This window comes from Chiloscyllium plagiosum, unplaced genomic scaffold (assembly GCF_037043375.1).
Source record: "Chiloscyllium plagiosum isolate Xiang-an unplaced genomic scaffold, Cpla_swu_hap1 HiC_scaffold_5, whole genome shotgun sequence".
Lineage (NCBI taxonomy): Eukaryota > Metazoa > Chordata > Chondrichthyes > Orectolobiformes > Hemiscylliidae > Chiloscyllium > Chiloscyllium plagiosum.
Window position 1 is genome coordinate 35,033,207 of NW_028270143.1, and position 26,048 is coordinate 35,059,254.

General features: G+C 39.9%; 1 protein-coding gene across 4 annotated transcripts in view; it reads right to left on the minus strand.

The window, feature by feature from the left end:
* The window catches only part of LOC122549771 (histone deacetylase 9-like), a 796,606-nt gene that overhangs the window by 618,251 nt on the left and 152,307 nt on the right, over positions 1-26,048 (minus strand). For 2 of the 4 annotated variants that reach the window (XM_087987091.1, XM_043689766.2), the window contains exon 3: positions 21,256-21,399. The exons of the other annotated variants lie outside the window; for them this stretch is intronic. In XM_087987091.1, the coding sequence (XP_087843217.1) occupies positions 21,256-21,399 (144 nt within the window). The remainder of the gene's footprint in view (positions 1-21,255; positions 21,400-26,048) is intronic. 4 annotated transcript variants of the gene reach the window in all.

Genomic DNA, 26,048 nt, shown 5'->3' on the forward strand with positions numbered 1-26,048 from the left:
AAGAGGGCACTCCCAGAACATGCCACCGACAATTTGAAGCACATTGGTTGGGAGTGTGTGAAATTACTGAGACTAAGATGCTGATAGCAGCTTAAAGGGAAGGCAGATTTAATGAAGAAAAAGAACATTTGAGTTTCTAATTAATTGTACAAAATCCAGTGATGAACCCTCTCTCCATTGCTGGTCCTGCATTGACTCGTTAGGTTCATTCTCTGGGTTGCTGGTCAGTGAAAGAAAGAGAGGGACCCTGTGCCAAGCAGAAGTCCTCCATCTATAGCCTTGTCTCATCATGTCCACCCTCCATCCACAATCTGCCCAACATGTTCCTCAAACCTTCTCACTCACCAACCATGGACTGGCCTAGATTTCTGTGTATCCATGGCTCCTTCTCCTCCCTTGCATGCTGCAATACAAACAGTAGTCACCAATCCTGATAAGATACAAAACTGCTGCCTCCGACAGTCCGCTGCTCTACACAGTGGGACTTACTCCCAGAGATAGCAGTCTCACTTTATACAAATTGAAGGACCATTGCCTGAAATAATAAAGCAGGATGAGCCATCCAAGATGGGAATCTCCTGACATTTACACTGGGAGCAGAGAGTCCACTCTTAGTGCATTTGGGAAGAACATGTGCTGGACTTAACAGATGTGACACTATAAAATCAGACTGAGCATGTGACAATCAGAAAATAATAAATAAATTACAAAAATAATTAACTTGTTGAGTTCTGTGCATCAATCAGTTCTAAATTTAGGTTGTTAAAGCTTCTTTGAATAATTGACTTCATGTCAAAATTCATTCATTGAAAATTTGTCAATCTTTAAATAAGATTAATTATAGATTGATATATAAAGATTTTGGTCTGCTCTCTGCACATACAACCCTGTAAACCTGGAGTTTCTTATAACATGGATTACCCTAAGACATCAGAGCAGAAGTAGACCATTCAATCCATTGGGTCTGATCCACCTTCAATAAGATCATCTCTGGTCTGGTAATCCTCACATCCACTTTCTTGCATTATCCCCATTCCCCTTCATTCCTTTAATGAATAGAAATCTGTCTCAATTGAATATTGAATATACTTGATGACCTAGTCTCAGTAGCTGTCTGCAGTAAAGAATTTCATCAACACACTTCCCCCTCAGAAAAAAGTCCTTTTCAACACTGTCTAAATGGGTGTCCCTTTCGATGAGATTATGCCCTCTGGCCCGAAGCTGTCCCACAAGGGGAAATAACGGCTTTGTATCTATTCTGGTCGTCACTTAAAGAATCTTGGCGAAAGTGAGGACTGCAGATGCTGGAGATCAGAGACAAGATCAGAGTGTTGCTGGAAAAGCACAGCAAGTCAGGCAGCACCTGAGGAGCAGGAAATTCGACGTTTTAGGCAGGAGCCCTTCATTAGGAAACCTTGTATGTTTCAATGAGGAAGTTCTCATTCTTCGAATCTCCAATGAGTACAAGTACAACATACTCAAACTCCTCATAAGACAGTCCTTCTGTATCTGGGATCAGCCTAGTGAACCTTCTCCTGACTGCCTCCAATGCTAGTCTATCTTAGATAAGTGGCCCCCCCCAATCTGTTCACAGTATTCAGCTGTAATCTGATGAGTGTCTTGTTTAATCCAGACTTCTTTATTTTTACACTCCACCTCCTTTGAAATAACAGCCAACATTCCATTCACCTTCCCTATACTTACTGAACGTTGATACTAGAGTTTTGTGATTCAGAAACGATGACTCCCAAATCACTTTGTGTTAGAGTCATACAGTGTTTATAGCACTGATAGCCCACCTTGCCAACACCACTCTTCAAGCATCTATCCATTCCAATATCATTTTCCAGCACTTGGCCAGTAGTCTTGTATGCGATGGCATTTCAAGTGCATCTCTAAATAGTTGGTAAATGTCTTGATAGTTCCTGCCTCTACAATCCTTTTGGGTAATGAGGTACAAATACCCTCTGCATGAAAATGTTGTCCCTCAAGTCACTTTCCAATCTTTCCCCTCTTGTCTTAAACCTATTAACTGTATTTCAATCCTCTAGCACCCTTCCTATGACCAAGGAGATTTTGAAAATTAATGCTAGAACCCATGCAATCTCTCCCTTACCTCCCACAGTTGTCTGCGATACATCATATTTGGTTCTGGGGATTTATCCACTTACATGATTGTTAAAATCAGTAATATCTCCTCCCTCTCAATGCTAATTTGTTGAAATATGTTGCAGATTTGTGCGGTTTTTCTCCATTTAATTAATGTTTAACTCCTTCATTCTTCCTGTCAAAGATTTAAACTTCACATTTTATCATAATATATTCCTTCTATCAAACATTTTCCCACTCACTTAACCTATCTATAGCCATCTATAGATTTTTTGTGTCATCCTCACTACTTGCCTTCCTGCCTATTTTTCTGTGATCTCTGAACTTGGCTCTAGAACACTCGCTGAAACCAACCTACTACAAACCAACCGACTCCCACAGCTACCTGGACTACACCTCCTCCCATCCTGCCCCCTGTAAAAACGCCATCCCATTCTCCCAATTCCTTCGACTCCGCCGCATCTGCTCCCAGGAGGACCAGTTCCAAAACCGTACAACCCAGATGGCCTCCTTCTTCAAGGACCGCAATTTCCCCCCCGATGTGGTCGACGATGCCCTCCACTGCATCTCTTCCACTTCCCGATCCTCCGCCCTTGAACCCCGCCCCTCCAACCGCCACCAGGACAGAACCCCACTGATCCTCACCTACCACCCCACTAACCTCCATGTACAGCGCATCATCCGCCACCATTTCCGCCACCTCCAAACGGACCCCACCACCAAGGATATATTTCCCTCCCCTCCCCTATCAGCATTCCGTAAAGACCACTCCCTCCGTGACTCCCTCGTCAGATCCACACCCCCCACCAACCCAACCTCCACTCCCGGCACCTTCCCCTGCAACCGCAGGAGGTGCAAGACTTGCGCCCACACCTCCCCCCTCACCTCCCTCCAAGGCCCCAAAGGAAACTTCCATATCCGCCACAGATTCACCTGTACCTCCACACATATCATCTATTGCATCCTTTGCACCCAATGTGGCCTCCTCTTTATTGGGGAGACAGGCCGCCTACTTGCGGAGCGTTTCAGAGAACACCTCTGGGACACCCGGACCAACCAACCCAACCACCCTGTAGCTCAACATTTCAATTCCCCCTCCCACTCCACCAAGGATATGCAGGTCTTTGGACTCCTCCATCGTCAGACCACAGCAAAATGACGGTTGGAGGAAGAACGCCTCATCTTCCGGCTAGGAACCCTCCAACCACAAGGGATGAACTCGGATTTCACCAGTTTCCTCATTTCCCCTCCCCCCACCCTGTCTCAGTCAAATCCATCAAATTCAGCACCGCCTTCCTAACCTGCAATCTTCTTCCCGACCTCTCCGCCCCCACCCCAGTCTGACCTATCACCCTCACCTTGACCTCTTTCCACCTATCACATTTCCGACGCCCCTCCCCCAAGTCCCTCCTCCCTATCTTTTATCTTAGCCTGCTGGACCAACTTTCCTCATTCCTGAAGAAGGGCTAATGCCCGAAACGTCAATTCTCCTGTTCCCTAGATGCTGCCTGACCTGCTGCGCTTTTCCAGCAACACATTTCCATCTCTAGAACACTCGCATCCATCAACCAAGTCATTAATATATTTTATAAATAATTGTGGCCTGTGTACTAATCCCTGTGTCATTCCGTTATTTATAGGTCGCCATCCTGAAAATGCTCCCATCCACCAACTCTTTGTTGTTTATTAGTAAACCATTCATGCTAATATGCTACCTCCAACACGGGGTCTTTATTGATTCTGATTGTTACCTCCTCAAAGAACTATATCAAAGACCTTCCGGTAAGATGGCGGTAGAGTAGGACACTTCAGTAGAGCTTGTCTTACAGGGGTAGATATCATCAGGCCCTCGGGACTTATCCACCTTAATGTCCTTCAAGAGACCCAGCACCACTTCTTTCTTGATCTCAAAGTGCCGTAGCATATTTAGTATGCTCCAAACTAATCTCACTAACCTCTATATTTTTTTCCTGGGTGAATACTGATGTAAAGTGCTCACTTAGGATTTCACTTATATCATCTGCCTTCAAGCACAAGTTTTGTTCTTTATCCTTGAGTGGTCCTATCTTCTCCCTAATTATCCTCTTGTTTTTAATATATGCATAGAATGCCTTGGGATTCTCTTTAATCCTACTTACCAAGATTATTTTATTGCCCCTTGTCGCTCTCCTAATTCCCTGCTTTCTTTATATTCTTCATGGACCCTGTCTGAGTTTAGCTTTCTAAATCTTATATATGGTTCCTTTCTCTTTTTGACTAAAGTCATAACCTCCCTCGTTATCCAGGGATCCCTTACCTTGCCATCCTTATCCTTCCTCCTTACTGGAACATGCCAGTCCTGAACTCTCATCAGCTGGTCTTTAAACAATTTCTACATGTCAAATGTGCATTTGCCTGATAATTGCTCCTCCTAATTAACACTTCCTAGCTCCTGCTTAATACTGACATATTTTCTCCTCTCCTAACTTAGTACCTTCCCACAAAGTCCTGGCTTATCCTTATTCATAGCTATCTTAAAATTTAAGGAGCTGTGATCACTGTTTCCAAAATGCTCTCCCACTGAAAGACTGGTCACCTCGCCAGATTCATTAGTTGATACAAGGTCCAGTATGGCCCCTCCTCCAGTTGGACTATACATATACTTTTCAAAAAACCCTTTTGGGTGCACTTAACAAATTCTGCCCCATATAAGCCTCTTGCTCAAAAGGAGTCCCAGTCAATATCTGGGAAGTTAAAGTCACCTACTATGACAACTCTGTTTCCTTTTGCATCTTTCCATGATCTGCCTCCAAATTTCTCGGTGTCTCGGTGATTATTGGGGGCCTATTATACAATTCTATCAGAGTGATTGCGCCCATTTTATTTTTGAGCTCTACTAACATTGTCTCAGCGGATGAGTCTTCCAGTATGTCCTCTCTGAGTGCAGGTGTGACATTCTCCCTAATTAGTAATGCAACTCTTCTATCTCCTTTACTTCCTCTCTATCTCATCTAAAACAGTGAAAACCTGGAACATCAAGCAGCCAGTCCTGCCCCACTCTCAACCAAGTCTCTGTCAAGGCTACAACGTCATAGTCCGATGCACTGATTCAGCCCATTAGTACCATCATGTTCGTTTACCTGTCTTTGCCTGTCCTTCCTTTCTTGATTTATGGTCCGAACATGTACCTTCTCCTCAATCCTTCCACTTGCTGACCGACTGCTTTGGTTCCCAGTCCCCTGCCATGTTAGTTTAAACTCTCCCGAGTAGCACTAGCAGACTTTCCTGTGAGGTTATTGGTTCCCCTTCCATTTAGGTGCAACCCACCCCTCTTGTACAGGTCACCCCTGTCCTAGAAGATGTGCAAATGATCTGAAAAACTGAAACCTTGCCCCCTGCACCAACTCCTTAGCCACACAATCTCTTCTCCTATTTTTTTTCATTCCTTGCCTCATTAGCACATGACACTAATAGTAACCAAGAGATTACTACCCTCAAGGTCCTGCTTTTCAGCTTCTTTCCTAACTCCCTGTACTCACTCCATAGGATCGCATCCATCTTTCTACATTATTAATTTCATGCAACCGCTCAGTAACATCCTTGACCCTGGCACCAGGGAGGCAACACACTATCCTGGAGTCTCGAACATGACCACAGAACACCGGAGTGTGCTCCTAACACGGGAGTCCCCTACTTTCACTTGCTTGGTCTTGCCTGACCCTGTTCTACAGTACAGCCAGTTGTAGTGCCACAGGCCTGGCTGCTGCTGTTATATTCCCCTGAAGGGCTATCCCCTCCAAAAGTATCCAATGCGGTATACCTGTTAGAGGGGAATTGTACTACCTGCCTACCTCTCCTGGCAGTCATTCATCTGCCCGACTGAACCTGCGGCATGACAACTTCCCTGTAACTAGTGTTGGTTTATTCTCTTCCTAGAATCTTTCTTCCTCAGTTAAATATATCTTTGCTGTGAATCATCAACTATTTTCTTAAACATTTGCCATCAATCATCAGCCATCTTTTGTGGTAAACTCCTTTGGCAGCCCACTCCAGACAACTCTAGTCTGATTCTAATGCAAACACAGTACATCCAATGCAAGATTTTTATTTTTAATCTGAATGTCAAACTCTACCATGTTACAATGACTTATCCCAGGGAACTTCCTTCCTAACAGCACTGTGGATCACGCTATACCCAAATGATAACAACGTTTCAAGAAGGCAGCTCATTACCACCTTCTTTGCAGCAATTAGAGATGCTCAATAAATGCTGGCCGAACAATGGTGCCCACATCCTGTGAAGAACTTTTTTAAAAAGTTTTACCATTGAAATGTTATATCTTCCTAATAAAAATAATATTGAAAACATGCAAAGATTTTCTGTAGGTTTAACTAGTTAGTGCCTTCATTTTTATATTAAACACATACCTGCAGCAAAAGAATTTTCAATACCTATCAATGGTACAAGTGGACTAAGGTACACTTCATGTAAGTTTAATTAAAAGGATATGAACAGCATTAAAAAAGACTGAATTAACTTGCCAAACAAACAGACACTAGTCTCTTATGTCTTGAAACACATAAAAGTGGACAAATCCCCAGGACATGATCAGGTGTACCCTAGAACTCTGTGGGAAGCTAGAGAAGTGATTGCTGGGCCTCTTGCTGAGATATTTGTATTATCGATAGTCACAGGTGAGGTGCCGGAAAACTGGAGGTTGGCTAACGTGGTGCCACTGTTTAAGAAAGGTGGTAAAGACAAGCCAGGGAATTATATACCGGTGAGCCTGATACCCGTGGTGGGCTTGTTGGAGGGAATCCTGAGAGACAGGATGTATATGTATTTGGAAAGGCAAGGACTGATTAGGGATAGTCAACACGGCTTAGTGCGTGGGAAATCATGTCTCGCAAACTTGATTGAGTTTTTTGAGGAAGTAACAAAGACGATTGATGAGGGCAGAGCCATGCACGTGATCCAAATGGACTTCAGTAAGGCTTTCGACAAGGTTCCCCAAGGGAGACTGGTTAGCAAGGTTAGATCTCATGGAGAATTAGCCATTTGGATACAGAACTGGCTCAAAGGTAGAATACAGAGGGTAGTGGTGGAGGGTTGTTTTTCAGGCTGGAGGTCTGTGGCCAGTGGAGTGCCACAAGGATCGGTGCTGGCTCCATTACTTCCCATCATTTATATAAATGATTTGGATGCGAGCAGAAGAGGTATAGTTAGTAAGTTTGCAGATGACAACAAAATTAGAAGTGTAGTGGACAGCAAAGAAGGTTACCTCAGATTACAATGGGATCTTGATCAGATGGGCCAATGGGCTGAGAAGTGGCAGATGGAGTTTAATTTAGATAAAAGTGAGGTGCCGTTATTTTGGGAAAGCAAATCTTAGTAGGACTTATACACTTAATGATAATGTCCTAGGGAGTCCAGGTTTCAACCTCTTGAAAGTGGAGTCACAGGTAGATAGGATAGTGAAGAAGGCATTTATTATGCTTTCCTTTATTGGTCAGAGTATTGAGTACAGGAGTTGGGAGGTCATGTTGCAGCTCTACAAGACATTGGTTAGGCCACATTTGGAATATTGCATGCAATTCTGGTCTGCTTCTTATCGGAAAGATGTTGTGAAACTTGGAAGGGTTCAGAAAAGATTTACAAAGATATTGTCAGGGTTGGAGGATTTGAGCCATAGGGAGAGGCTGAACAGACTGGGGCTGTTTTCCCTGGAGCGTTGGAGGCTGAGGGGTGACTTTATAGAAGTTTATAAAATCATGAGGGGCATGGATAGGATAAATAGACAAAGTCTCTCCCCTGGGGTGGGGGAGTCCAGAACTAGAGGGCATAGGTTTAGGGAGAGAGGGGAAAGATATAAAAGAGACCCATGGGGCAACCTTTTCATGCAGAGGGTGGTATGTGTATGAGCTGCCAAAAGAACTGGTGGAGGTGAGTACAATTGCAACATTTAAAAGGATGGGTACATGAATAGGAAGGGTTTGAAGGCCTTTTGCCAGAAATGTCGATTTTCCTGCTCATCAGATGCTGCCTGACCTGCTGTGCTTTTCCAGCACCACTCTAATCTGGACTCTGATTTCCAGCATCTGCAATCCTCACTTTTGCCTTGCTGACAGGTGGGACTAGATTGGGTTGGGATATCTGGTCAGCATGGACAAGATGGACCGAAGGGTCTGTTTCCATGCTGTACGTCTCTATGACTCCAGTGTTGGTTCACTAGATATAAGATCATTCATTAGTAACTCAAAATATATGACTCGTTTTACAATCTTTAACCTATAATAAGCTTCAGAACACATTGACATGCTTGGCAACTGTACTCTACTTACAACCCCACCTAATATGCATTCTGTTGAACTATACATTAATTATATTAATTAAAAGCACAATTAAACAACAAATGTTTTACAAAATATATTAATCAAAGAATCCCTGCAATGCAGATAGAGGCCATTCAGCCTATGAAACTTGCACAAACCCTCCGAAGAGCGTCCCACTCAGACCCACCCATCCCTTGGTAACTCCCCATTTTAAATCCAGCATCTTATTTCGCTTGGCCATACTACCTCATTAAGATCTCTATCAGAATAATTATTGATCTCCCAGTTCTTCCTGATACAAAGCATTATGTAAAATATGGTGTAACATGCAGCATTCTTGTCCAGCTTTAATGACTGAAAAACTGTTGTGAACTCCTAAAAATTGAAAAAAAAAATCCTTATTCTTTCCATTGGGGTAAAAATTGTCAAGCACCAGAATTATCAATAATTAAACATCGATCCAGGAATTGAAGATTACAATCAATCCTAAATTCTCTATTAACAGTGACAACATGAAACCAATTGAAACTCTATCATATCCACAATATCTCCCAAGGATATTCTTAACTAGGCCTAACTCAAACAAATTGAATGAGAGTTCATTCACCCAATCTAAATATCTGGCTGAATAAGAAATAAAATATCAGTCAGAAAGTAGACCACCGAAATATGTGACAATCCTGCTTGTGGGAATAAAGGCTGAACAATTAACAGTTCGACTGTGGACAGGATACATTCTGATGTTCCTACTAATAAATCTCCAGTGGAATTTTAGATAAGTGTTGGGGTAAAGTGAGATTCTGATGTTGGAGGATTTGGTTAAAAGATAGAGCATAATTGCATGTGAACAATACAGGAGTGTGATGTTTGAAACTTCATAGGACAATACAGTGTCAACCACGTAGGAATCAAAGCCATATTAAGTAAGGATGGCAGGTTTCCTTATGTAAATGAATATTTCCTCTTGATTTCACCATTCATCATAAAGTCATACTTCTCCCTCTCAGGATTCCTGAAGAAGAGCTTATGCCCGAAACGCGATTCTCCTGCTCCTTTGATGCTGCCTGACCTGCTGTGCTTTTACAGCAACACATTTTTAAGCACTGATCTCCAGCATTTGCAGTCCTCACTTTCTCCTAGTGTTACTAAAAGCCAACTCCTTCGATTGTACACCTCCCCTTCCTGAGTAATCAGGTCTCATCTGTCTCTTTCTCTCTTTCCCTCCAGCTCTGCTCCTTAACTGAAAAGGCAAAAAATAAGTTTTATTAGTTAGCTCTGCTGTTTGTACATTTTACTGGTCATGTGTATTAATTACTTATGCATTTAAATTGTGAATTTATCCCTTTAGAATTATTCATCTTTTCTGTTGAGGCAATCCTTATCTTTCTGAAATCTGCTCACCAGCCTTCCAACTGAGAGAGGAATTGAAATTTGCCCTCTACATATGTGAAAAGGTTAGACTGACTTGCTCCAAAGCATTGAAATATTCTTGAGTGTAAAATTATTATAGAACCATAAAATCATAGAACCCCTACAGTGTGGAAACAAGCCCTTTGGCCCAACAAGTCCATACTGACACTCCAAAGAGAAACCCACCCAGACCCATTTCCTTACCCTATATTTATCCCTAACTAATGCACCTAACCTACACGTCCCTGAACACTATGGGCAATTTAGCATGGCCAACTTACCTAAACTGTACACCTTTGGATTGTGGGAGGAAAAGTTATGGAAATACTAAATATTTATAAGCTTATGATACCCTTTACGCCTTCCTGTCCTCTGTGTTTGAGCAAAACAGTGTGAGAACAATAATAATAGAAAAGGAATTGGAAGAAGCATGTGAAAGACACTCCCAACAATTTTGAATATTTTTGCCATCTCTCAATAACATTAAACTACTGAAATGAGCTTTCACCTCACAGAGATGTTGAAGAAATTAACACTTATTACTTCTAGTATTGTTAAGTTTGAAGGAATAATTGGATGTTAATTCAAACATGCTAAGAATCTTATTTATTGTTATAAATGAAACCATCTCAAGAACATTAAGAAAAGGAAAACAGAATTGGAAGTAAAGTTTACAGCAGTGTGTTCAATAAACATTAGTAGTGAAGATATGAAAAATGTCCTTTTGTTATTCATTCATAGGTCTGGCAGCACTGATTAAACCAGAATTTATTACTTATCTCTAATTACCCTGGAGAAGGTTATGAGCTGCCTTCTTGAACTACCACAGTCTTTAGTTACACCTTATGAAACCAGCTTTTGACTAGTGATCAACATTTATCTGTCAACCCTTTGAGGATGAATGGAGTATCAAATTCGTCCTCCATTAAGTTAAAGAACTGACTCTGCACATTTTTTTGATTATTTATAATAATTCAGAAGAATGCAACACTTTGAAAATTTGGAATTATGAAAAAGGGAAAAATAACACCTTTCAACACATAAAAAATCTTACTGTTAAATCTCAGAAATAGAAAATTCTTAATGAAATGGTATTCATACAGTGTAAAACATTATTTTTGAGATGGTTGCTCTCATATTTTGACTAATAATGAGCATCCTCTAAACATCCATAATTAAATATGACTGCCTATCACTGGCAACAGATTTACATCTGGCGATAAAATTATATAACTGGCTCATTAAGCTTCTTGGAATTGCTTCAACTTATGGCAACTGAGATGGCAGAAAAATGTATTCATCACATACTTAGTTGCTCCTGTTCTTAGTGCATCAGAGCATTTGATTAATTAGAGGGAAGGAAAACCCCAGCTTCGAATTTTGTATTAACTGCATAGATCAGGCATATGCATTTTTAAAAGAATACTATCATAGTCCTCAACTGGTAAACCTTATACAAATAAGTACTTACTCAGCAACTAATACCAAATATATAAAATTAAATCAAGTCTTTACTTTTTTCCATCTACTGTATATTGTCACCAATTTGAACAACATTACAATTTCCCCAGCCTTGGCATTTTTTTTTAAAAGATTTCTGTTCATAGAGTGTGAGAATGAATTATCATGCTAATAAAATTACTGGATTGCCCATCGCAATGGGTTCATCTATCACATTCATGTGCCCATCATTATTTGAGTTTTCATTGAAATGGCAATGACTTATTGTTTAAATATGAATAATGTACAACAAATAATAATGACCTAGTGTTTGTTTTGCAAAGTCAGTCTCAGCTTTATATCTCAAACCTACATTTAGGAGTTCCAAATTAAATATGATCTCCAGATTTTTTGTTTGGAATTTGTGTTTACCAGTTCATATCTATATAAAGTTAAAAATCACCAGCTTATAGTCCAACAGGTTTATTTGGAAGCGTTAGCATTCAATGCACTGCTCCTTCATCAGGTAGTTGTCCAGAAAGTTTCCAGAACAAGTAATAGGACAGGATGTATGGGAAGGGCCAGGAATCTACCTTCAGGCACAGCAGATGAGGGGACAATTATGATAAAGGGGCAGTCAATGCAGGACTGAGGGTGTTGTACTTAAATGCACACACTGTATGAAACAAGGTAAATGAGCTTATAGTGCAGATTCAAATTGATGGGTACAACGTTGTGGGCATCACAGAGACATGGCTGTAAGGAGATCAGGGCTGGGAACTAAATATCCAAGGGTACATGTTGCATTGAAAGGATAGGCAGATGGGCATGGGGGTGGGACTGCTTTGTTAGCATGAACTTAAATCAAATGCAATAAATGATATAGAATTGGAAGGTGTAGAATATCTATGGGTAGAGTTGACGAACCGCAAAAAAAAAGACCTTGATGGGAGTTGTGTAAAAGCCTCATCGTCAAACTCAGGATGTGGGGAAGAAAATAAGATCAGGGCATAGAAATGACATGTAAGAAAAACACTATTACAATAATCATGGGGAAACTTCAATATGTAGGTGCACTGGGAAAATCAGGTTTGTAGCAGAATTCAAGAAAAGGAATTTATGGAATGTCTATGACATGAATTTTTGGAGCAGCTCATGATAGAGCCCACTAGGGAACAGGCAATTCTGGATTTGATGATGTGTAATGAGGCAGATTTGATTAGGGAACTTAAGATGAGCGGTGATCATAATATGAGAGAATTCATCCTGCAGCTTGAGAGGGAAACGTTGGAATCAGATGTAACAGATTTATAATTGGATAAAGGCAACTTTAACGACCTGATGAAAGAGCTGGCTAGAGTTGATCGGAAGGTGTGCCTAGCAGGGGAAAACAGTGGAGCAGCAGTGGTAGGACTTTCTGGGGATCATTCGGAAGGCACGGCAGAAATTCATCCCAAGGAAGAAGAGGAAACATACTACGGGGAGGATGAGCAACCATGGTTAATGAGGAATGTCAAGGACAGTAAAAAAACAAAAGAGAAAGCATGCAATGTGGAAAAGATTAGTGGGAAACCTGAGGATTGGGAAACCTTTAAAAACTAACAGAAAATAAATAAAAAAGCAATATAGGGGTACAAGATGAAATATGAGAGTAAAGCTAGCTTGTCATACGAAAGAAAATTGCAAGTGATTTGTTAATATCTAAAAGAGAAACGCAAGAAAGGATATAGGACCGCTCGACAATGAAGCTGGAAAAGTTACAACAGTGAACAAAGGAATGACAGAGGAATTGAATAGGGATATTGCACCAGTTTTTACAGCGGAAGACAGCATCAGCATTGTGGAGCTTCAAGGGAGTCAAGGGCAGAGGTGTGTGTAGTGGCCATCACTAAAGAGAAGGTGCAGGGGAAAGTGAAAGGTCTGAAGGTGGATAGATCATCTGGACTAGATGGAATACACCTCAGAGTTTTGAAAGAGATAGTTGAGGAGATTGTAGAGGAAGTGTTGGTGATTCTTCAGGAATCACTGGAATCTGGAAAGATCCCAGAAGACTGGCAAATGGTTCACATGATACCTCTGTTTTAGAAGAGAGGGAGGCAGAATGCTGCTAAATAAGAGCCCACGGTATTACGGGCAAGGTACTGGCACAGAGAGAGGATTGACTGACTGGCAGAAGGCAGAGAGTGGGGATAAAGTGGCCTTTTTCAGGATGGCAGCTGGCGACTTGTGGAGTTCTATGGGGGACAGTGTTGGGGCCAGAAGCGGCAAGTAATGTTGAGGAAGTGGAGAGGCTGCAGACAGACTTGGACACAAGCAGACTGGGCGAATAAGTGGCAGATAGGAAACAACATGGCAAAGTGTGAGGTTACGCACTTTACTACACTTTGATGTAGACTGTTTTCTAAATGGGGAACAACTTTGGGAATCAGCAGCACAAAGGGACTTGGGAATCCTAGTTCAGGATTTTCTTAAGGTTACCACGCAGGTTCAAGTTGGCAATTAGCAGGCAAATGCAATGTCAGCATTCATTTCAAAGGGGCTAGAATACAAGAGCAGAGATGTACTGCTAAGGCTGCACTAGGAACTTGTCAGATGACATTTGGAATATCGTGAGCAGTTTTGGGCTCATATCTAATGAAGGATGTGCTGGCTGTGAGGCGGGCCAGAGGAAGCATCCAGGAATGATTCTGGGGATGAAGGGCATGTCATATGAGGAATGGTTGAAGATTCTAGGTCTGTATTTGATGAAGTTTAGAAAGATGAGGGAAGATTTGATTGAAATTTACAAAATACTGAGAGACCTGGACAGAGTGGAGATGGAGAAAGTGTTTTCACTAGTAGGAGAGACTAGAGCCCAAGGGCAGGGCCTCAGAATGAAAGGACGACTCTTTAGAACTGAAATATGGAAGAATTTCTTCAGCCAGAGGGTGGTTAATCTGTGCTACAGAGGGCTGTAGAGGCCAAGTCATTGAATGTATTTAAGACAACAATAGATAGGCTCGTGATTAGGAAGGGGGTCAAGGGTTATGGAGAGAAGGCAAGGAATGGAGTTGAGAAACATCAGTCATGATTGAATAGCAGAGCAGACATAATGGGCCAAATAACCTAATTCTGCTCCTAAGTCTTATGGTTTCATGGTTAATCCCCAATCTGAGAAAATGAGTATATATTTATGTATATACAAGCTCAACTTGTCTTACACAGAATCACAAATGGACACCAGATCCTGTTAATGTATATTTTTCTCTAAAATGAAAAATGGCTTAAATGTATTGTTTATAAATGTGCACCAAATTAGAAACAAACTAGAATATGCACATAAATGAGCAAAGCTGTTGGGAGATATGGCACTATGAAGCAATTAAGAAACAGAATAATCTCGTTTTTTAAAATATGTCACCTCCTCTACAATGGCAATTAGCAAGAACCAAACACTCTCAAAAATGTTGCAAACTGCACTGCATCACCACAAATAAAATATGGGATAACCATTGCAAAACCTATTTTAATAAAAATGGTAAATAAACATTTAAGGGCATTGTTACCCATTGATCTAGCCTCCTTCTAACTCATAACTCACTCCAATATCACTATATTCTATTACGTGGCAGTGACAGGCTCCCTCTGTATGGCTGCGATCCTACTAGTAGCTCACCTTGCATGTTTAGTACAGCTTGACCCAGAAAAATAGATCATGTTTACAATTTGGATGAGGGTTTTCTTACTATTTTAGGATACAATTGGTTGCACTTTTTTATTCATTCATAGGAAGTCAGTTTTGCGAGCAAGGCCAGACTAGCAGCTAGAGTTCTCAATGTGCAACATTACACCTTTTTAAAAATTAAGTTGCATCCTACCTGCTCACACAGGCAAGCTGTTTGATTAAACCACAAGAACACCAAAAGCGTCAACAAATACCCAGTATTAATTAAACAGAGGACTAGGTTGGCTGTAAACTAACATTAAACAGGCCCCATCAGTAGTTGGGTCTATGGAACAAATAGGTGAGGAACACTAGGCTCTAAATAAGAAAAGTAGTTCATTTTCGGCTTCAAAAAAAAAGAGAAGACATTGATATTAATTAACGCAGAGGGAAGAGACAGTTTTTAAACAAACTAATTAGAATGATATTGGATTGCCCAACTAGAAAAGCAATTGGACGAAGCTGCTAGGTATGTGAAAGAGAAAGAAAACAGTAGAGAGAGAGTGTTACAGGGGAAGTGAAAAAGAAACAGCGCAAAAGAAATCAACAGGGTGTATTAGTCTGTTGGTGACCGAGCAAAAAATGAGAGCAGTAGCAAAAAAAATACAGCTGTTAAAGCTAGAGGGCAGACTCTTGCTGGAGGCTCCATGCTCTACTGAAAGGCAACATTTGGAAAGGCAGTCCTAGGGGACTCCACCAAATCATCCGACTGTCTTTGCCCACTCAGGCACCTGGACTTTTAATTTATACTTTTACTTGGGTTCCTTCATTTTGAGGTACTTTCCAGATTCCTTCCAACTCTTCTGATTGAGTCTTTCCTGAAGAAGGGCTTATGCCCGAAACGTCGATTCTCTTGCTCCTTGGATGCTGCCTGACCTGCTGCACTTTTCCAGCAACACATTTTCAGCTCTGATCTCCAGCATCTGTAGTCCTCACTTTCTCCTCTTCTGATTGAGTAGGCAACATCAGGAGCACCTAATATATGAGTTATATATATGATCTTTCTTAATCTGATGACAGACTTGCAGACAGCCAACACGGAGCAGATGTCTGTGGAGAAATCATTAGAACTGTACTGCTGTTGGCAAGTGTAGGCCCAGGACCTGTTTATTAATTAATTTTGAGTCCCAAATCCTGTGATAATGCAAAACCTAGAGTTATGTTAGGAAGCATTTTAGATTTTTATTTGAAAGTGAGCTATTGCTGGCAGAGAGGTGAAATGTTGGGAGTTCTTCCTTATATAAGCAGAAATATTACCACCTTGGCATGAACACCAACTGGCCACCAAAAGACACGACATACTATAACTAGTTTTTATAGATACAGACAAAGAAGGACACCATTTTGACTGGGACAACACGCACATTCTAGGACAGGCGGAACAAAGATACTCATGAGAACTCTTAAAGGAATGACATTCTAACCAGTACTCTGTCAATAAATGCATCAATTTAGATCCTACCAACCTTCCCTTGAAAAAAATAACTGGAAATGACATCAACCATCTTAAGAAATCAAGATCTATAAATAGAGAGGCAGGACATACCACCAGTGCTTCACCGGAGACTCTCATTGATGATGTTACCTAATCTGAAAACAAACCTTCCAGCTCAGCAAGCTAACTTACATACTTATATTACAACCATTATGGAGATGGAGGGGGATGGTATTTGATCCTGCCCTTACTTTGCCTCACTGAAATATTGTGACTGGAGAACAATTCTTGCAGGCACCTTAATCATTCAAGTTAGGTAGACTCCATGGTTTATAACCTAAGTTAGAATGGTCAATTACCATGAAAAGAACAACATAAATCCATACGCGGAATGATCAGTAATTTTTTTTCCTTTCAACATTTCAACCAATGTAAAAATTGCAACAAGGATTCTCCAGTGCAACCATCTCCTCATTCAATTAACCTCATTCCTGGAATTTGGGGTGAGATCAGAGCCAAGGCACAGATATGGATGGAAAGTCCTGTCACAGTTTGTGTCAGAGCAGCTCACTCCATCTTTTATGGAATCGGAGTTGCGTCACAGGAAATTTAAGATTATATAAAACATTGCATGATCTCATGGTGTAAGCTTCCTGTCTTCATAAAATAGCATACCCTCTGACTTATCACCAGCAATACCACAGAACCACACACCCTTTTAAAATTAGATAAATCATCCAGTCTAGTTCATTTCACCAACCTCTGACTGAACTAATACTTCAGGTTTGGTTCCATGAAAGAGGTTGTGGGATTCTTTTTTTTTGACTACACTTCCCTTTTTGTCATGGGAAATTTAATCTACACTGGAGCTTGATGCAGTTTGAAAAAGGGTCCTACATACTCCTCTGTGATGTCATTAATATCCCATTGCCATGATTGCATCATCTGCCAGACGGTAGGATTTATCCATTTTGCCCTTTAACCTGTCCAATTCTCTGCTTGCTTTCTAGTTTGTCCTCAAGATTTTATTTGCATATGCTCTTTTTCTTTAGTAAAGGCAGTGTGAATCTAGCAGAGTGGGCGGAGGGGGCAAAGAGATGAATTTAAAAAAAGAGAGAGGAATACAGACTTTTATTAATCTGAAAGAAAAACAGAAATTGCTGGAGAAACCGAGCAAGCCTGGCAGCATCGGTGGAGAGAAAGCAAAGTTAATGTTTGAGGCCCAGTGACTCTGCTGCCAGACCTGCTGAGTTTCTCCAGCGATTTCTGTTTTTCTTTCAGATTTACAGCATCCGCAGTTCTTTGTTTTATTATATACTTGCATTTATCGAGTGATTCTCACACAATTTCAGGGTATCTCAAAGCATCTTAAAACTATTGAAGTACTTTTCAAGGTCTAGTCACTATCACAATGTAGGATGAAAATGGCAAGACTCCTCTTGAGCCCAGAATGGAAGGTTCCTCCCCAGAAAGCCAGAAGAACATCAGAAAGACTGTTTGTACAATATGGGTGACAACACATTAGTAGGGAATAATAAGGAGAAACCAGTAAAACCTGTGAATGACGAATACTGGTTTTGTATACCTCAAAATGGTGCTCTAGTATGGCCAGCCAGTATGTTCATTTCCAAGTTTTTCTTTACTGGTTTTTCCTTTAAATAAAACTAGAAACAAACTTGGATCCTGTCAGAAAGGAATCCAGGCAACAAAATATACATGGGAAAAAGAACTAAAAAAGAAACCTGTATCTATCCTTTTACACTTAACAAAAGAACTGCCACTAAGACAAAATATATGGCCCTTCATTTCACTTCAACAGTGAGGTTTACACATTTATTTTCTGAGAGCTTTAGAGAGAAAAGACAAATCTTTGGTGATCGTGGAGATGTAAACAAAAATTAAGACTTATTTTATTTTAATTGTTTAATCTGCAATAGGCAATGATTTTATTCACCATCTCATACAATAGTTCACAGTTACTAAAGAGGCTTTCATAATCACAGTTAAAGGCCACTCCACTTAATGGAATGTATCCAGCCAAAGTCTTTTACGGTAATTTTGTTTTTATCTAATTTAAGGTACTGCTTAAATTAGTAGTCAGTCATTTTCACACTTTATAAGTTGGTTTCATCGCTCTTTCTCACCTCTGCTCTCATTTCTTGACTTAACTAGTACCAATGGTCCATAGCAAAGTATATTAAGTCATTTCACTTAATAAAATTGCTGAATAAAAGCTTGCCCTTAAAAAAGTTATCACATGCCTATATCTTTCATCAGTTATTGTCTTAGCTAGTTTGCAATGCAGATTGATGGCGATAGCATGGGTTCAATTCCCACACCGGACAAAGTTACCATGAAGTACACTAGTTCTCAATCTCTCCCCTAACCTGAGGTGTATTGATCCTCAGGTTAAACCACCATCAGTTGCCTCTTCCTAATGAGAGACAACCCTATGGTCCGTGAGGACTGAGGTGACTTTATCTTTACAGAGTAGGGTATTCCTATTGCAGCTAAACAAAGCACAAGAGAACCAGCAAAACATTCATCTACATTTGAGTGATCATTTTCATTAATTATAAGATTCACAAAAAAACGCATAAAATATCATCTAAAAGATGATTTCCTTATTCATCCTTATTACAGCAAAATAGTTTAACTGATCAGAGAACAATAGGCTTCTCAATCTATCAGTCATGCATTATACTGCAGAATTTATAAATATCATTGGTTTAGGAATATGAAATAATGTAATATCTTCGGCTTTTTGTATCTTTGTGTTCTGTATGCCTCATGATATAATGTTACCTCTGATTAGAGTTATTAAAATATAGAAATATGAACCTCTACAATAGGTGCAATCTCATACTTAATTCCTGACGAAGAGCTTTTGCCCGAAATGTTGATTATCCTGCTCCTCGGAGGCTGCCTGACCTGGTGTGCTTTTCCAGCACTACTCTAATCTTGACTCATATTTAAGTCTATTGCACTTAAGTATTGTTGGCTAGCAAATAAATATGAGGGAGCTTCAAGTGAAGCAAAAAGTGTACATAAATGAACGGTGAAGTGGAAATGCAGGAAAATAATAAAATATAACCAAATGGTATGAAGAAAGTATGAAAAGAGGAAATCTGTAAAATAATTGCAATTATTTCAATGTTAGCAGCAGAAATTTATTTATGAAGCAGTTCCAGGTCCTTACCACGTGCTCCAGAAAAGAAAGCTCTTCCTCACATTCCCCTGCATCTCTTCCCCAAAATCTAAATCTGGACTCCTTCCAACACCAGCTAATAGGAATATTTTGTTTTGCCAACCTTATCTGAATCCTGATATACCTCTCTCACGTCTACTCTCAACCTGCTTTGCTATAAAGAGAAGAATCTCAGCTTTTTACCCTATCTTTGTAGCTCAGTGCCCTCATTACCAGAACTCTGCTGGTAAACTTCCTCCATACCCCTCCAAGCACCTAAATTTGATGACCAGATCCATATCTGATAATATGGCTTCACCAGAGCTTTGCAAAAATTCAGAATACACAACATAATTCACATTATCAAGCATTGCCACGGTGTTTATATCAGAAAATAAGGTACATTATGCTAGATCAAAAAAGAGATAGAACTGTTCAACAGAAATGGTTTTCAAAATCACAGTATCTCACCTTTACCAAGACACCTGTAACTGAATTCTTTAGTCAATATTGTGCAATAAAATAGCAAAATATGAGCAACATTGGTTGTTTTTAAGTTTTGTGATGTACCATATTTGAGCACTGTTCAGTATCAAAACTGAACATTTAAGTGCAGGAACCTACTGGAATAGCATCAAGGTCTCCAATAAATGAAATCAAGTTACAATAACTTAAAAGAAGAGGTAAAGTATTAGGTTGAATTTTAACATTATTCATGATTACTATTTGTCAGAATACTGTCATTTGTTTTTTTGCCACTAATTTATATTGATGGCAGTTGCACTAAGAGGGAGTTTATCTGCTCTCATTGCCTTGCTTTTAGCAGCTGGCCTGGGATTCAATCAAATATTTTCTCTTGAAACTGAGTACATTTGAAACAGCAACTTGATGATTACAATGTCGTTATCATACTATAAAAGTCACTCTTATTAGGCTTTCAAAAATCAAATGAAGTTAATTGTGGTTGATTTATGGCCATGAAGACACCTGATGGTGTTACATTGTTTAAAATTCAGCTTTTTCATCTTATTATATAAATTGCGAGTGCAGCTCCAACAAAACTCATGAAGATTGCCACCATCGAAGACAAAGCAGACCACTTATTTGGCATTTTATCCTTCATCTTAAACATCAATTTCCTCCATTAGTGGTGAACTGTGGGCTAAAGCATGTACCATCTAGAAATATCACAGCAGCAGTTCATTAAGATTTCTTGACAGCAACTTCAAAGCTTGCATTCACAAGGACAAAGCCAAGAGGCCAATAGGAACACAACCATTTGCAAGTTAATTCCCTGATCACCCAGCATTCTGACTTTGGAGTAAATCACTATTGCATTCTCATTGCATGGTCAAAATTCTCGAACTCCCTATCTAACAGCTCTGTGGGAATAGCTTCATCACACTGACCACTGCAGTTCAAGAAGAAGTTTCTCCACAGTACCGAGTATGGAACATAAATACTGTCTTTGCCAGTGATGCCCACACCCTCTGAGTAATAAAAACAATTGTGTACCTGGATATGTTTTCAAAACTTGTGTTCTTTCATTTGCATTTGGCTCAAGCCACAAGCACACTGATCAGAAACAATAAGCCTTCAAGGTAAAGGTCATAAAATGTACTGATTCCCATTCTTTGTTATCATTAAATAAGCACTTACCATGTCCCTGGCGTTGATGCCAAGACAGGGGAATTGCTAATGGATCAAAGCCTCTGCTTAAGCCGGTGAATCTTGCTGCATCTGCAAGTTGCTTCTTGATACGTACTTCTGCATTGTAGTCCATTCTTTTTCTTTCTAGAATAACTTTAATGCAAAATGAGAAAACCACTGAACACAAGAACAGGAAAGTTCTGCATGCTACTTCAACAGTTCTCTGCCTGCAAACCCACAGCTAAATATAAATAAAATTGTTTTTCATCCACCAGCCTCTTCCTTGAATCTGATAGAAGATATTCAATGGATTTTCATTCACAGACACAAAATAGGTCAGAAATAATGGGGTGAACTTAATCTTGGTGGTGGTGCTATGGACAGGAATATCAGGAGGGATATACAAGCGGCTGTTCATTCATAGTGTTCGGGTATAACTTAAAGTAGCACAGTGTAAATATTGTTCTTCATCTCACAGGTGATAAGTATTTTTCTTATTCTGATTTATAATAAAGATTTAAAACTGATTAAAATAATTATTTTGACACCTCCTCCATAAAATCATGCAATTCACTGAAGATATTTTAAGTTGTTTCAGAGAACACATTTGGCCTTAACTGAATTGTATGGGAGCATTGAAGGGCTGAATGGCCTGCTGTTCTTACTTCTTATGTTCTTAAACTATCAATTATGGGTGTACAGACACTTAGCACTAAACTGTCTGAAGTTCCACTAGCTACGGCTTTAACATAAACTAATTTATTTTAAATGAGTTAGTGCCTCAAACAGCAAGTACAGAGTTGCCATTTGAATACATCAACCATTAGAACTGTAAACAGTAATTCCTCTGCATTAACATCAGTAGCATCTTAAAATAAGAATACTACGCAGAACTCAAGCAAGCAAGATGAACATGAAATGCTCAAAAACCTATTTCTGTCCTGTCTGTCCACTGAAGATGGTATGACACTGTCTGAATAATATGTCTGTACCATCTATTTTTAACTCAGTGAGCTTGATAATCACATCACACCCATGTCAAAGATTCCCTGTTCGTTTTGTACCACTCTGTTTCATTGAATTGCTATGTAGCATATCAACAAATTAACTCAAGAAATTCTAGACATTTAGCTTGAATGCACCATATTTGTATAACCTTCCATGGGGATGTAGAAAATTGCTTAGTCATTAACCTGTTCTCCAGAAAACACTCAAGATTTTGAAGCTTCCTGATAACTGCAAGTCTGGACTATAAATTGATGTTTGTGAGTCAACCTGTCAGAAATGTGCATTATAATTTATGTACGCAGGAATCTAATTGCATTCCCTGGCTGAGTAATAAAAACAATTGTGTCACTATGTTTTGTAAATAGAATGCTCCTATGCATATATGTTTAGGTAAGAATTTGTATTTCTACCCTCCATGGAGTGTAAATCATAATTTTGTCACCTAACCTATTCAGCATTGATCCCATTTGTACAATCCATTTCAAAACAGACGTAAGACCACTTGAAAAGATTAATTAATGGCTTAGAACCAGTTGACGATTCCTGTAGAATGCAGTTCCTTATACATGAAGCTGATGATTTCTCAGTAGCTGTCAAATAAAGATAAGACTGGAAACCTTTTTGATTTAAAAACCAGGAAACAGGAGAAGATAAATTCATAATTAAAGCACTTTTGTTTTGCTCCCAGGATGTAGACATCACTAGGCTTGCATTTGTGCTCATCTAATTGCCCAGAGGTCAATCACACTGTTGTGGCTCTGGAGTCACTTGTAGGCCAAACCAATGGTAGAATTCCTTCCCAAGGAAGGAACTGAAGGACATTAATGAACCAGATTGACTTTTACAACAATTGACAGTGGTTACACGGTAGCAATTAGACTAGCTATTTACAGGGGAACTTCAATGATCCGAACTTGATGGATGGGCACTATTTCGTTCAGATAATCGATTATTTGGTTAATTGATCAAATGCCTTTTGTCTGGAGCTCAGAGCTTTTAAAGTCCGCTCCCTGGTTAGGAGACTAGCAGCAGCACAGAGCACGTGAGCCTTGCCCAACAACCCCGTTCAGCGCCGCCGCCCCCGTACTCCCATGCTACACGGCCCCCAACCCAGTCCAACACCAGCCCCTGTTCCCGACCCCGTGCAACACTCCCCAACCCCATCCAACACAGCTCCCCACCCCCCCCAGCATCATACACACCCACCCCCTCTCCGGGGTAGCTGGACTGGACACTAACAACAAGACTGCTGTTGCTGCAGTTTCCTTTGTGGGGTAAGTCTCCAAACAGAGAACACGCGCACACACACCTTTTACTGTAACATTTTGGCAGGTTCCACCTTTGCCTTCTACAGAACAATGTTGGAGAGATTATCTGGGGAAGGGTGGGGAATTGTGGTAATGTTTCCATCAGGACCTCGAGATCTCCTTAAGATAATTCAATTTTCAGATAATTAGTATTCGGATAATTGAGTTTCCTCTGTATTCCAAATTTTCATTAAATCCAAATTTCACCAGCTGCTATGTTCTCATAACATTAGCCCGGGTTCTGGATTACTATCCCTGTGGCATTGTGACTATATAACCACCTCTCCATAGTACTGACCCTCCCCAAAATTTATCTTAGAAGTGTTCCTGGTAAGGTAAAAATCACACAACAGTAGGTAATTCCAAATAAACCTGTTGGACTAAAACCTGGTGTTGTGTGGTTTTTAACGTTGTCCACCCCAGTCCAACACCAGCACCTCCACATCCAGGCAAGGTAGAGAACCTAAAATTAGATTCTAGACTTTTTCTATCCAAATTGTTCAGAGGTGTTATCACACAACTCTGAAGCAGCTGTGACTTGAATTCAGGCCTCCTAGCTCAGAAGTTAGGACTTACCTATGTGCTATAAGAACCCCTGAAAATTGGTTTCTCTCATTGGGCCTGCTGACTGTAAAGGAACAAATAGCTTGTCTCAATTCTGTAAATAAGCTTATGTAGCTTTCACTCCTGTGCTATAGTGGATTAGTTTTGTTATGACCTGCATAGAGGCTGTTAAGGTTTAACTATATGTACAAACTCCTAGTTATTAACTGAAGAATTATACCACCAAGTTTTATATTTTAAAAAAGCTTTAATACAAAAAAGCATAATTAAATAATACAATATTTTGTAATTACCTATGCCTTACACCTCTGGTAATTTACTTCGATCCAATAGTTTACCCCTACATTGTAATATTTTCACTCAATTTTCCTATGACCAAACCAAGATATGCCACAGCTCTTCAGAATTCACTTTGGTTTTTCTTTAGGGTTCTAGCTATTTATAAGGTATGAATTCATGGGAATCTTTCTACTAACTTTTGGCAAGGTAACCCTGCAAATGTTTTTCAAGGTTGCACCATTGTGGACTCCTCACTTCAAGAGTGGACCCACCAGCCTTTTTGCTGGTTGATTTCAGAATCTGAAAAACTCCTTGGTTGCTGACAAGATCTTTGTATGGTTCTAGTGCTTAAAAGTGCCAACTATTAGCAACTCCTCTGGCTTCAGTGATTTCCAAATATCAGCTGCAATGTCCACAATGAGACTAACTGGAGTTTTTTTTCTCGAGCTCCAAATTTAGCAAATTCTATGGCCACCTTTCCCTTCATGAACTCTGTCTTCAAATTGAGGTGTGAACTCCCAATCACTATCCATGGTGTGAAAAATGAAATTAACATTTTTAACACTTAAATTGCAGACCTGACGAACATTTATCTTTTCTTCTGTCATCACACCAAGTGTGCTGTAGAATACCCAAGACCAAAGTTGCAAACTAGCTCAATCTGTGATATCCTGGGCCTTATCGGAAGATCTGTCCACGGAGACAAGACAATTCAGGCCCTCATCAATTCTAGGGGGCTTCATTCCATTGTGTTGTTCAATATTAGGCCCTTAGATCCCCTCTCTCCCCATTCACTCCTCATGTTCCACTCAAGCCAAAACATCCCAACAGCTGTTCCAACACACCCTCATTCTTTCCATGCCAACCCAGGCTCCTTCATCCACTCCCAAAGGCCTTCTATAGCTCCAATGCCAACTTAGTCCCAACTCACTTATACACATGTCTTCTTTCCCAGAGAACCTCTTTCATTGTTATGAGGAAAGGCAAGAAAATAACATAAATTATGATCATTTGGACAGTCAAATGACCTCCTTCTGCATTATAACAACTGTGTTTCTGCAATTTTGCATCACTATATAACTTTAAAAGAATGATTTCTCAGAGAGAAGCTGATAGATAGCAGCTATCATGGATATCCATCAAGATCAACAGAATACATAATCCCATTAGATCCATGTAATAATAGGCTACCTCTCAGTCTGATACTTTGAAAACACATATCCTAACGAGCCTGATTTGGTGAATTAAGGAAAAAGGGATGAAACAATTTTAGGATGGATAAATGTTGTCAGCACTAATCATGTATATGGTCGATAAATGCACACATAAGCTAGTTGGACCAAATAGTGTGTTTTAGTGTTGCTACTTTTATTATCAACTCAGATCTTATTCTGTATACACCTTCTATTTATCTGAAAAAAAATGTACTTAGCACTGCATTCACATATTCCGTGAGCAGAATCACCACCATTGATGGGATTACATACTTGCAATGAACAAGTTTTAAAAAGCATTCATTTATGCATTTGATTATTTTTATTTATTTGTAAATATTTGGATCTGCTAACAGTGTGGCAGGAGATATGGTAACATCAAGGTGTATTAAAATTCCAGGGCTCTAACAAACATCGTTCTCACAGCTCA